Source organism: Cuculus canorus, chromosome 1, assembly GCF_017976375.1.
Source record: "Cuculus canorus isolate bCucCan1 chromosome 1, bCucCan1.pri, whole genome shotgun sequence".
NCBI lineage: Eukaryota > Metazoa > Chordata > Aves > Cuculiformes > Cuculidae > Cuculus > Cuculus canorus.
Window position 1 is genome coordinate 182,184,890 of NC_071401.1, and position 14,320 is coordinate 182,199,209.

Here is a 14,320-nt window from a genome sequence, read left to right on the forward strand (position 1 = left end):
ATCTCCACCAAGAATGCCTTGTTATTCTTCTTCAGAGCTTGAGAGACTAATAAGAGTTTTCTGCTACACAATGAGAAGCATTCTACAATGAAAAATACCATGTATTTCAGAGATAAGAATTTCAAAGCCAGTCTACAGAGGTAGAGAATTGAGTGCTGAGCCTATACATGGGCTAGCATTGACTGTATAGTATGTGAGAGCCCTAGCCTTTTGTAGTCAATACTGCTAGTACAGGAAGTCTAAGAGAGGACCTGAGTAACACAGAAGGGACTTGTGTTATTTTCTGTAGGTATTAATTGTTCTTCTGCTTGATTTGTTACCTTTGTGTAGTCTGCTGCAGAGAGGCAGAAAGGTGAATGAATTCTGGGTGTTCCCACGGACTCCAGGAAAGTCTAACAATTGTGCAAGGACAACCTTTGGCAGCTGAAAAGCAATATGTGGTAATTGTTCAGAGTTTCTGCTCTGCTCTATGGAGACTGACAAGTTGGGGTGAGGAGGCAGAATCCTTGTAGGGAGTTCGCAAGGAACTGGAAACACTTGCCAAGGAGCAGATGAGAGAGGAAGGGTCTGTAGGAAGGCAGGCTGTAACCCAGTACATGCACAAGAAAAAGATACCATAAGTAGCTGGGTTCTACCCAGTGTTGAGAGAAGTACTATACTTAGTCCAGGCAATCTATTATTTTTTTTCTCATTTCTGTATTTCCAGAGGTAGATGAAGTATAAATAGCTATTAATTTTGAATAAGATGCTCATTAGAACTGCAGGTATCTTCTCATGCTGTCTGCTTGAGAGAAGACAAGTCAGGGTTCAGTAACCAGGACCAAAGTCTAACAGGAAGCTAAATTGGTATATTTTGTCCCGAAGGAATGGGGCTGCATAGCCTTAAAGACTGAGATACTGAGAGAATGGTCAGAGGTGTACTGTTGCCTGGAACCAGGACGGGCAGGACTAGAAGATCTGTTTGAGTCACCAGCTACTCCTAACAGCTAAATAAAATGGACCAGGGGCTTACTTTGTTGGAAGTGCTATTTTATAGTCATTCATATGAATAAACAATCCTGCCTACTGAAATAGGATGATCTTTTCCATACTGTCTACTGGAAACAGCCCCTGAGCTATGATATCCCTCAAACATGTCCAGTCACTGCCTGGGAGAGTTGGCACAGGCCAGGCACCATGCTAGCAAACAGCACAGATGACAGAGCCAGCCAAACCTGTGCTGTGGTCTTGTTTTATTTATCAAACAGGCCTAACCATGGAATCAAGTTCTGCCATTGTTATCCAGTTCCTCAAGAGACCAAGTTTCATTTCAATACATTTAATTGGTTGTTGCTACCCTTTGTATTAGAAGAATACTCCAAATCTTAGTGCTCTGAAGCTGGAAGACTCATTACAAGACTAAATGAGAACTTTGACCTGTGGAAGTTGCCAGCAAACAAAATCCTTTAGTGCTTCTGTTGAAGACTCAATACACATACAGTAGGAGAGGACTACAGAGTGTGTTTGCTGCAAGAGAGGATGCCTGTCTCAGAAAGCAGAAACAGGAAAGCATAATTCAAACTGCTGATAGACATCAGTACTTGGTCTAGTGAGAACCACCATCAAAACCATCCCTTGTGAACTGATGCATTTATGATAGAATATCTGTTATAAAAAAACAGGCGGGAAGATCAGATATCCAGGTGATGCAGAATAGATCTGTTGCTGCACAAAGATCCAGGATTGTCTGTATGTGAGAACAGAGATAAGAAACAGGATGATTGTTATGTTTTCATTGCACAGGGGAAGAAACGTACTTGCACAGAGAAGCAAAAGCAAAAAAAAAAGTTCAAAGCAAGTATCTGAAATGCATTAAGAATTATGAGTTATTAACCAGCTCTTATGTAACTCAAATATATGTCACCTACAAGTTGCTTTTTTCATAGCCATGCATTTCTAATAATCATCAATAAGGGTTTTCCAAAGTCAAATACCCTTACATTAAGCATTACCCATACCAGCTTAAAAAATAAAAATTCTAGATTTGGATTTCTAAACACACAAAGCTGGAAATGTTCAGAACAGGATTTTAACTTGGCCTTTGTGAACAAAATGATTTCAAAGATCCCGTGAGGTTTTGGATTGCTGCCCTGTTTCAATTTGAAAGCACAGGCACCAATTTTATAAGAACACAGAGAAGTTTGCCACTGCTGTGAAGGGGACAAGGTTTGTGAAGATGAGCTCCCCTCCTGCTGGATATATATGACAGAAATGAGGTGGCCTTTCCTTTCAGAAGTGCTGCAGAAATGGTTGTTTGCCTTAATTTCCTCTCTGATCCAGATCTCTTTCAATGGGTAATTAAACCTTATATTCAGATATTATTCTGCGAGATGATCTCTTATCTGCTGAACTGTCAGAAGCTTGTTGACTTCACATTGCTTTCAAAGTGTTGGTGCAGTTAGAAATTGAATTTGATTTATAGAAATCAGGTTTCGAAACAGCTGACTCTGTTGGAGAAAGGTGCAAAAATTCTGCAAAGGTAATTTATAGCTTTGACTTCAGTACCAGATTACAGATTACCTTCTCGTACACCCTGAACAATCACTCCAACCAAAGGTTTATTATGATGATGATTTATGGTTTTAATTTCTAAGAGACCATATGCATTGAAATCTAGCTGATGTTTCCTGGCACTGGATTACAAATACTTTTCAAAGCTGCCTTGAATAATTTACAAACTCTCACGCCATTTTGAAAGTAATTAATGTATTTGTAAGTCTAGGCAGGCAGACTTGCTGCCCGTTCCTGTCACTCAGCTGAACTGTAGTAGTGACCACGTATTTATACATTCTTTCTGCTTGTGCTCAGTTTCATTGAAATTCAGTGTGACTATTTTCCATTTGTGCAGCGCAAGTGGGCTCAAGCATACTCTTGTGCTGCTCGCTCTCCTTTTCTGGGTTTTACTGACTTTTGATTATGATTGAAATAATGAGCAGGAATTTAGTAGCACATTTTGAAAAATCTATTTTTTTCTTCTCTTTAAGAAAGTGTAAAGCTTGTTAAACAGAGTCTATAACTGCCAGGAGTTTTGAGCAGCCAGTCTGGCAGCTGTACTTCAGTCCCTGACTTATGTTACACCAATACTCTTACCAAGTGTCCCTTGCCTCAGTCAGTACAAGAATCTTTGATTTCCAACAACCACTCCCTCTGCGGACTTGGACAGGTAAAACTGTGGCTGTGTGCCTTCATTTGTTGAAGCTTCAAAGTTTCCAAAGGCAGAACAGAAGCGGATGCTCACAGCAGATCTGTGACTGTATCTTACAGCACAGTCTTTCTCTCATGGTCAGCCACATGCTGCTTGCTTAAGTTATGATGATCTCTTAGATCATAACATTTAAATTCTAAACCCTTTAGGAAGTGGTGTGTGCCTAAGAGCACAAGAAGAGCTAAAACCAAAGCTGGCTCACCTGTGCCATCCCCCTGTCTGCCATCTCCAGCATTCATAAGCAGCAGTGCATGCCAGGGGAAGCGTATCAGCAGCACGAGCAAGCGCTGAGTGATTCTGCCTCAGCATTCTGTCCCTGGCTCCCAAGATTCCCACCCTTGTGCTGCTGCAAGTGCATGCTGATGGAACGAATACAGTGTCACAAACATACTATGAAGCCTCTGTAAGGAGAATCTATCCATGCTGTGTGGGTTTTCGGTAATATGCCTCGGTCATAGAATTCATAAAGATCTGTGTGTGTTTATGTTCTGGGTTTTTTTTTTCCATGACCATCTCTTTCATCTTCTTGAGTGCTTGTGACCTTTATGTGTTCACATAGCCCTTCTGCCTTCTCCTCATCAGACTGTTCCATTTTTTGTTGATGTCTCCTAGAAGAGCCATTAGATTGTTCTGGGGACTGAGCAATCTCCAGGGCTGCCACACTCCTGTGTGAACTTCCCTCAAGTGGCCAACAGCTACATTCCCACTCCATTCCAGTGCAGCTTGGGTCAGATTCCTGTGTATGAATGCTGTAGATGCTTTAACAATGCAGATGAATTTAGGGGAAGCCTCAGTGCAGAATGGATTGGAGTGTCCTTTGAAAAGAAACATTTTCTTGCTATACCAGAAGGTTTCATCCCCTATGAAATGGTTTACGGGGGGGGGGGAGGGGGGGGGAAGTATATCTTGTCTACAGGCAATCCCATGGAGACAGAAGTCAGTTAAATTTATATAAAGAGCTCAAGAGAACATCAAAATGAAAAAAAATATTGTGAGAGGGAGAGTGTGGAGCCCAGCCTGAACCTCTCTGTGGCAGGTACACTTCTAAGAAGCCTTCCTGAGAGACCATACTGTCTCCCATCCAGTCCACTGGAACCTGCTTGACAGCACATGGATGGTGTCAAAGGCGTGAATGCAGTCCTTTCACTTGTCGCTGATTGTGCATAGTTGTATTAAGAATTAATTGACGATGGGTTTTTTTTAAAGCTGTTCTAGAAGCTTTCAACAGTGCCATAAAACATGGAGATACTGAGTAATATAGAAAGGGCAAAGATCGTTCATTCACTATTTTTAGTGAAATCAGTAGTACAAAGTACTGCCAAAGTTTTCAAAGCCCCTTTGATTTGCTTTCCTTTCAGTGGGTGTATAGATGTTTGGGTGATGATTCAAGTGCAAAATACACTCATTTTACATACTCATTAAGTGTGAGTGCCTTTACAGCTTTTACAGTCAAAATCTTTTCCCTATTCATATGAGACCGTCTTCATTTCCAGGTGTATGCGGTTTCCTGAAATACATGTATTGTTATTCAAGAATATAATTTCCCATTGAAAATACCACAAATGCATATTTATGTATATAATTTAAATTGTAAATGGTTCTTCTAGGCTGTGAAATGATTTTCCAAGTAGAACTCTGTAGATAACCATTTTTTTCTAGATTTGCTAGCTGAACCAAAAGCCTGAAAATAAAATTCATTTGGAATCAGCCCAAACAAAACAAAACAGTTAAGTTGGAGAAAATGTCCCAGAAGGACTAGGATTCAGCTTCCTGGAGTTTGTTTGGTATTTTAAACAGTTTTTAAATTAAACTCAGTAAATTCCTTTAGAAGCATCCCTGAGAAAACAAACGACCTGTGATTTTCCTCCCTTCCCCTTGCCTTCAGAAGGAGCCGGGGAAAGCTGAGGTCCTGACTGCAGCATCCCATTTATGTTGTTGATACCAGGATGGAATTGGGCTTTCGTTTTTTTTTCCCAGAAGTCAATTTAAAGGAATGCTTCTAAGAATTTTAAAAGCCTCTCAAAGAAATTTGATTTAAAGTGCTTTAAGTATATATATATATATATTTAAAATCAAACTAAAAAGGTGGGGTTTTTTTTACAAGCCTGAGGTTTTTCGCCTCCTGCAAACCAGCTTTTTAAAGCGATTGGCCGGATTCAGCACGAACTTGGATCAAATTGCCCGGTGTCGTGGGAGGTGACCTGGTTGGAACTGGATGATCTTTTAAGTCCCTTCCAACCCAAACCATTCTATGATTCTATGACATTTCCACGCCCCGTAGATCCGCGGGGAAGGCGCTGGGAGGTGCCCCCCTCGGGGTGCGAGGGGGCAGCGAGAAACCCCCCGGCCCGGACTCGAACCCTGAGGGCTCTGGGGCGGGCGAGGGGCAGGGCTTGGTGAGGGGCGTGGCTTTGCTGGGGGCGTGGTTTAGCGGGCGGTAATATGTTTGCTATACGAGGGGCGTGGCTTGGCTGACGCGCCGCGCGTGTGTTGCAGATCTTCGAGTGGTGGTACTTCCGCAAGTACGGGACGTCGTTCATCGAGCAGGTCTCGGTGAGCCATCTGCGCCCCCTGCTGGGCGGGGTGGACAACAGCGCCCCCAGCGCCGCCAGCGCCGCCAACGGGGACGCGGACTCCAGCCGGCAGAGCGTCTCGGGTGAGTGGGATCTTCCCTGCGCGCTGCAGAAGCTTTGCGATCCCCTCCGTACAGGGTGGGGGATGATGTGATTGAGAGCAGCCCTGCAGAGAAGGGCTTGGGGTGCTGATTGATGAGAAGCTCGACATGAGCTGGCAACACCCGCTTGCTTTCCAGAAGGCCAACCATGTCCTGGGCCGCATCAAAAGAAGCGTGGCCAGCAGGGCGAGAGAGGGGATTCTGCCCCTGTTCGTCTCTTGTGAGACCTCATCTGGAGTATTGTGTCCAGTTCTGGACTCCTCAACGTAAGAAGGATATGGAGCTGTTGGAACAGGTCCAGAGTATGGCTACAAAGATGCTCAGAGGGCTGGAGCACCTCCCATACAAGGACAGGTTGAGAGAGTTGGGGTTGTTCAGCCTGGAGAAGAGGAGGCTCTGAGCAGACCTTATAGCGACCTTCCAGTACCTGAAGGGGCTAGAAGAAAGCTGGGGAGGGACTGTTTACAAAGGCTTGTAGTGATAGGACGAGGGGCAATGGGTATAAACTGAAGAGGGGAAGATTTAGACTGGACATTAGGAGGAATTTCTTGACAATGACAGTGGTGAGGCACTGGCACAGGTTGCCCATGGAGGTTGTGGCTGCCCCATCCCTGGAGGTGTTCGTGGCCAGGTTGGATGGGGCCTTGGGCAGCCTGATCTAGTGGGAAGTGTCTCTGCCTATCGCAGGGGGTTGTAACTAGATGATCTTTAAGGTCCCTTCCAACCCAAACTGTTCTGTGATTCTGAAGGCTGCTGTGTGTGGGACCGCCCAGCGCGGGGGGAAAAGCTGTGACACACCCGAGGAGGGACACAGCGCAGGGCAAGGGTGCTGGGTGCCACCCTCCTGCCCCCAAACACCCCATGGGTGCCACACTCCACTTCCATCCAGGCATAGGGTAGAAGCCAGGCACGCCTTGGGCTGCGGTGTGTAGAGCAAACGTCATCTCATGCTGAACCCTCAGACCTCATAAGGCTGCCTTTAAATTTGTTTTAAAGTAAAAGGCAGAGCTGTTTCATTAATTGCTTTGGCTAATTATGCCCCATCCCTGGAAATGTTCAAGGCCAGGTTGGACAGGGCTTTGAGGAACCTGATACAGTGGGAAGTGTCCCTGTCTGTGGCAGGGGGTTGGAACCAGATGATCTTTAAGATCTCTTCTGACCCAGGCAATTCTATGATTCTGTGATAATTATATCTTTCCAAATTCACACAGTGCTTATTGCTCAGGCTGCGTTGCCAATGTGTCTGTTGCCCTATTACTCTGAAAGCCCTTCTAAACTGCACGTGCTCTTTCTGCAATATCATTTCTAAAGACAAGCAGCAATTTTATTTAAATGCTTTTGAATAAACTAACACTGCTAAAAAAAAACTCAGAAAAAGGTGTTGGGAGTGCTTGTTTGCTTTTGCATTGCTTTATTTTTTAGACAATATAAATAGTATGGAAATTACATTTGGATTTCACTTCAGTAAATGGAAACACAGTGGCTTTTAATAACCTAAGGGCTTGTTCTGTTCCTGACTCTGCTACCAATTTGATCTTGTGACTCTGGGCAAGTCATCATGCAGTCAGGTTTTTAAAAAAGGCCTCCAATTTAGGGGGCCTGATTTCAGACGTTTAATGAGCATCAAGACGTTCACAGCAACTCTTTTGCGTTTCAGAGCAAAGAGATGGCACTGCAAATCAGGCTGAAAGTGTCTGACTCTAAACCATTCAAGCCTTAGAAGTTGACCTTAATACTCTGGGGTTTCTTTTCTAGTGCATATGATTATTCTGAATGAAGATATGATAGAGGAGGTGTTTTGAGAGCATCACATGAGTGTTAAAAATATGTGACTGGTAATTTTTGTCAATTTTGGACTGAAGCAGCTTTAGTCCTGTTACAGCTCTGCTGTGGGAGAACTATCCCTGCAGGTCACTTTGTTCGTGTCACAGGGCTTGGGATTCTGCTGAGGCACTTTGAGTTGTGGGCCTTGTTGCCTGGGGATGGTTCCACTGAAAGATAGGCTAGCCTGCCTGAAATGAATCAGCCCCCCAAGTACTGATCTTCATGGACTGAAGAAGAATCTCAGAGGAACTTGTCTCTGTGCTTGGGTGACTCAGCTGCCTGAAGGGTAGGAATTGAAAACTCAACCCATGACTAATGAAGATGCTGAGATACTATTACTTATGGCTTGTGTTACACACTGTTTAAAGAAAGCCGGGACAGGAGCATCTTGGCTTGTGTTACTCATCTCTAAAACAAAGTTTACCTGTTTCAGCTCTGGCTTGGCATAAAGGCCATAATATTAATATTGGAAATTAATTCAACTTTCATTAGGGATATTCCTCTAGAATCAGTTATGGTTTCATTAAATTTATTTCCTCTGCAGGCATTTAAAATGTATCAGAATTAATGAGTGAGGAAAAGTGAATGAATTAAAAAAACCCAAACAAATTCAGTTATAGAGAAAATATTATTGTTTGGCCCCTGATGTGCCTATGTCTGTACCTGGCAAATTTTATTTATGCTCTTCAGAAGGAAAAATTAGCTTTGAACTCACAAGTTAAATAAAATAGCTGATCCCAAAATACCTTGCTTCCTACTGAGTATTTCTACTTGATGAAGCCTCTGTATAGCACAGCAAATTCAGCTGTTGTCATTCCCGTCTGATGAGAGGCTGTGAATAGCAGCACTGCATGGTCCAGGATATTAGATTTTGATGAACTGGCAGAAAGCATGGGATGGCTTGGAAACACCTGTGGGCATTCATCGGTGTCCTCAGTCACACTTCAGCACCTCTGAAATAACTCCCACTGTTTTAAGGCAGAAGGCACAATATTTTGACTAATGAGGGTCACCCAAACATCTTGACTTTTCTGATATAAAGAAATAGTCAAAGAGTGTGCTTGCTTTCGGTGCGGTAGCAGTCAGGCCTATGAGTTGGGACTCTCACAATGTCTCTGGGTGCTGTGTCAGTAGGATAGCCTGTTATTCCTGCCTTCAGAAAGATATTGGTGCTCAAAATGTGATTATATAAGATAAGGAGTTGAAAGATTGATCTTCAATTAATCCTAATTGCTTATATAAGATAAAGACATAATTATCTTATTAGTTTGTAATGTAACAAAAAAGGCAACCTTTGCAGTTTGCTGTGCATCAACACTGGGATGGTTCTTCCCCAATCCAAAAAGGTGGATATGGCTTTTTCACTCAGCTTACTGTGTTTTCCTGTGTAGAAGTTTGACTATGGTAGAATATTGCAGTAGATATGTTGGTCTTCAGAAAGGTCAGAGGAATGGTGGTTGCACTGGTATCAGCAGATACCAAGACTAAAGGAACAAAGAGCGCATCATGTTTAACTATTACAGCCAGACATGCCAAACTTCCCCCGGAGCAGGAGGTGGTAATCAAATCCATTCTTCACCTCCTGTTTTTGTTCTCCAGTTCTCTCTTTCCCTGCTACAGTGCTGAAGTACTGCATACCAAGTAAAGTATAACCAATTAAGTTAAAAAAATTGAGCAAAAAGAATGGTGCCACTGTAATAAAATAATTGTTGGTTGCAAATAAGAGTAAGCCAAGCCACTGAACCGTACCTCTAGAACTCAGAGGGTTGTGATTTAATATTTACAATGGTTTGATATTCGTATTATGTAAAAGCTGTCAGATTGAAACTTGTCAAACAGTTGCACCCTCTGGCCGCACAACAGAACGACTGAATGTCAATCAAACATTTCTGCTGAGTGAACCAGTGGAGCTTTCTAATACTACCTACATACTGAAGTGGTTAGTTGAGAGAGGCAGATGTTTAATCAATGCTTTTTTCCCCCCAACATTTTCTCTTTCCCGTGTCTCTGTTTCGTGCACATGTTAGGTGGTGTAGGCACCAAGCTAAGGGCCCACCTCCTATGCTACCTGCCTAGTTTTTGTGTAGATGTGGGTGTCATTATGTTATTGCAAATAATTTATGTAAAAATGCTTTCTGTCTGTGCCGCTTTGGCCTTAAACTCAGAAGTGGGAGCTAGGTCCATGGGAAAGGACAAGAGCTTACCTTGCTGTTCTGTATTTCTATCTTTTTCTTTAATGAGACAGACATAAAGGAAACAGGCGTATACTTAGCAGTGTTGTATAAAGTAAGGTACATAGCCAGCTGACTCAATATCCTGCTAGAGAAAACTGTCGCTGTGTTATCTTAGAAATGATGTCACAGAATTTCGTAGGGAAAATGTGCTGGTTAACTTTTAGTGATGGAAAGCAGCTGGTGAAGTGCTGCAGGGCCAGTGTTACTGATGAATTTTTGCAGAGCGCGATGTGAGGGGTCTACCCAGTAGTAGATGTGTGGTGGAATGGCATGCTGCCTCTCTGTGAGTCCTTGTCACAAATGCTGAGTTTGATTCTGGTCCTACCTTCAGCGGAGTCTTTGTTGAAATGGAGAGAACAAATCTGGTGTTTAAATAAAGGAGGAAAAGCCAGAATCAAGACCTCACCTTTCCCAAAGCTATAAAAATGAATTTTATGACTTTTTTTCCCAAGTTCTGTTCTAAGCTACATTGTGGATTTTTTGTCTCTTCATACCTGTAGAGTGAAGAATTTGCATTCCCCACCCTTCTGCCCTGAGATAAATGTATGAAATGGTTTTAGTGTTCCTAAACCTTTGCAATGCAATGAACTTTTCTCTGCCAATCAACATTCAGCATCTTTTGTCAACCCTGGGATCCTTGTAACTTAAGTAAGGTCAGCAGATGTTGCCATGGATTTTTTTGACTTCACAAGCTGGAGGAATTAAATTTGGCAGCTGTAGCTGAGATTCTTAGTGGTTTGCAGTATTAACTAGACAGTGAAGTTTTCTGTAGAAATAACAAGTCCATGGGGACTGAGTTAATTGCTGCTTTTCAGTGCAATAACCCAGCGTGATCCCTCTTAAATTCTGCATTTTGGTTAATGTGAGTCCTAGCATTAATCGGTATTATCTTTTTATCTGGCATTTGGAGCACTGTTAGTACATTTGTCTGGAATGGTAATATTTATTGACACTAATTTATAATTATTATTTCGAAAGAGAAGAGCAGTCTGGTTGCCTGCATCTCTATGCTCTTGATTATTTTTTTCGATTTGCACCTACAACAAATAAGTTGTTTGATAAGGTTCATTGGAAGGCGACTGATGTTTCTGATAAACCTTAAGTACCATTGTAATTTAGAAGAGATTCATTATTGTGTGTTTCTATTTATGACAGAATGCAAAGTCTGGCGAAATCCTTTAAATCTGTTCAGAGGAGCTGAATATAATCGGTAAGTGCTACGATGTTACAGTTTCAGACACAGTACTGGGTTGAGGAACTTATTTGTACTTTTCTATTAATCTAACTCAGAGATGGAAAAACAAAATCAACTGTTGACCCCTGTTTGTGCTAGGTTTTTCTGTCATTTGTGCAATGTTTTGGAATTAAAAGGCATTTACATTCATGCTTCTGCAGTTGTTTCTGAAACTTGTTGATCTTGTGAATGAAACGGTGTGTGTACTTTCCAGCATCCTCATCAGCCTAGTTCAACTACTGTTGCTCTGTCACAGTACAGTGAAATGCATTGTCAGTTTGTTAGGAGATTGGCTGGGTGAACTTGGTAGGCTATGCCCATCTCTGGAGTCTAGGATTCTTTTCTAGATTCATTTTTCTGAATGTGACATCGTTAACCAAAATGTCTCTTTGTTGGTATGTTTGCAGGTATACATGGGTAACAGGGAGAGAACCTTTGACTTACTACGATATGAATCTTTCAGCACAGGATCATCAGACATTCTTTACATGTGACACCGATCATTTACGGCCTGCAGATGCGAGTAAGAGACCTTATGAATGACCATTTTTGCTAACAAGTTAACGGTTGTTCTAAACTGTTGCTGAGGAAATGCAGTAAGACATCAGTTCTCTCAGGTAGATAAGGAGAGGGAGAAGTTTGATCCTACCTACTAAGTTATTGCTGTTGGATTTGTAGTATTTGAAATCTGAACAAGTAGCTATGTAGGTTTAAACAGTCGAATTTCTGTCACTATTTTTTCTGCTTTCTTGCTAACATCATTCAAGGTACCATTTGCAAGTGTGAAGACTTGTTTTTTCCTCCTGTTTCTTGCAGTGGCTTCAAACATGTACTTAATTTGCCTCCAGCTGCAGTGTAATGTGCGGTTACATTATCCAGGTCCCATTTAGTCTATGCTTGACAGAAGAGCTTATGTAAAACTTGAGTCCTGTGTTTCATGTAGTTAGAAGCTCTGTTAAAAAAAAAGGAACTGCGCGTTTACAACAGAATTTGATGTAAGCAGCTTTAGTTGTATTAAACCATTACTATGAAGTCCATGCACAGACTTTGGTTCTTTTCCTAAAAATGTGCAATGATTTTGATCATCAGAGTTTGCCACTGAAAAGCCAAATCGTCTTTGTATTTTGGGAAAGGGTAGATACTGAGAGTTGGGCGCAGCCTTCTGAGGGCGTAGTTACAAAGCAGAATGTACTGTGCTTTTTGACACATGATAAACATGAATCCTGTTTTCTTAGCTCAGTGGGCTAATTATGAGTTGGTCTGATTAGTTGGGGCATTGTTGCCATTTAAGGTTCACCTAAAGCAACAGCACAGTAAGGAACTAGAATAAGAATCTCAACTATCATTGTATTCCTTTGTGCCCTGTGAAATCTTACTTCCCCAAGAGGGAAGAGCTGTTTATCACCTCTGTATGTGACACTGCAGATGGCATGATCTCTCAGCCAGATTTTCCCATGGAAAGAAGTTTAATTAAATGAAACAATAAAGCTGAGTATTTGGGGCAAAAGCTTGTGTTGATTATGCATCTTTTGAGTGATCCCCGAGCTCTTTGAAATGCTCCAGAGTAAGTTAGACTGAGAGCAATAAATTTGTTGTTATTATAATGCAGTAGATTCTCCTTGTTAACACTGTAATGACTGATATACCCCTGTTCTGTTTGTTTTGTTTTTTTTTTTGATTGAATAGTAATGCAAAAAGCCTGGAGAGAGAGAAACCCCCAAGCTCGAATTTCTGCAGCACATGAAGCTTTGGAATTGAATGAGTAAGTGACAACAACATTAACACTTATTTCCTGTCATTTAAAAATCCATTTGATGATAGCTTAAGGCAGGGGCGTTGCTATAGTAATTTTTAACCATGATTACAGGCTTGTCACAGGAAGGCCTAAGTGGGAGGAAATAAGCAGAGCTGCATGCTGTGCCAGCTACCCAGATCCTTAGGGCAGTGATGACAGTGGGAGTCTTCCCACTGATGTCAGCAGACTTTGGATCAGAATAGCAGAGTATTAATTAAGTTGCCTCCTGATGAGCATAAGAAATATGCATTTATGGGATGAAGAGTTCCCTCTTGGATTTCTCGGTCATCCTGAACAGTGGCAAGAAAGAAGGGACTCATAAACGCCTTCTGAAATATTTATCTTATAGTGTGAGATGGTGTAATTTTCTAGGACTATTGGTCTTTTGAGTCCGTTATTTATTTCCTCAATGAGAAGTGTAGTATTCTGAGATCCCACGATAAACTCGATGGTGTGATGCTTTACTGGCATGACAAACTATAAATGTTGGCAAAGTCCATAAAGCAGAGAGAGTCCCTTAGGTTGCTGACAGAGATTACTGTGTCCTAGAATTCCATAAACTGGTGCCTTACGATTGTCCTTCATGTGTCTCATCAGAAAGAAAAAGAGAATTGTTTGTTCTTCGACAGCAGTTTAACTGAGAGAGCATGTAGCATAAAAGACTTTTGCAGAAGTGAGCTATAAGGCTCTGCTGTTCAGTCTTCCTGCTCAAGCAGGGCCACCTACACATGTTGCTCAGGACCATGTCCACATGCCTTTTGAATACTCCCACGGAGGGAGACTCCACAACCTTGCTGGACAACTAATGTGCTAATGTTTGTTGACTCTCACAGTGAAAAAAGTGTTTCCTGATGTACAGACAGAGCCCCCTGTGTCTTAATTTGCATTCATTGCCTCTGGTCCTGTCACTGGACACCACTAAAAAGAGCCTGGTTCCATCCTTTTTTCACTTAAGATATTTACAAACCTTGATGAGATTCCTCCTTGAGCCTTTTCTTCTCCAGTGTGAACAGTCCCAGCTCTCTCAGCCTTTCTTCATACGTGAGATGCTTCAGTTATTTTCATGGCCCTTTGCTGGACTCTCCAGTACATCCATGTCCCTCTTGTGCTGGGGAACCCAGAACTGGATGCAGCACTCCGGGGTGGTTTCTCCAGTGCTCAGCAGAGGGGGAGGGTCAAATCCTGCAGCCTACTGGCAGCACTCCTCCTAATGCAGTTCAGGACACTGTTCACCTTTTTTGCTGCAAGGGCATGTTGCTGGCTTGTGTTGAACTTGGCGTCCATCAAGACCACCAAGTCCTTTTCTGCTAGCCTG

The 14,320-nt window shown here is 42.2% G+C and overlaps 1 protein-coding gene across 5 annotated transcripts in view; it reads left to right on the forward strand.

Annotated features, from left to right (window-relative positions):
* Positions 1 to 14,320, forward strand: part of ST7 (suppression of tumorigenicity 7) — a 151,866-nt gene that overhangs the window by 86,253 nt on the left and 51,293 nt on the right. For all 5 annotated transcript variants that reach the window (XR_008451826.1, XM_054077373.1, XM_054077391.1 and 2 more), the window contains exons 3-6: positions 5,741 to 5,900; positions 11,132 to 11,186; positions 11,618 to 11,733; positions 12,897 to 12,972. Coding sequence is in view for 4 of the 5 variants with exons in the window: in XM_054077373.1 (XP_053933348.1) it covers positions 5,741 to 5,900; positions 11,132 to 11,186; positions 11,618 to 11,733; positions 12,897 to 12,972 (407 nt within the window). In the remaining variant the exon portion in view is untranslated. The remainder of the gene's footprint in view (positions 1 to 5,740; positions 5,901 to 11,131; positions 11,187 to 11,617; positions 11,734 to 12,896; positions 12,973 to 14,320) is intronic.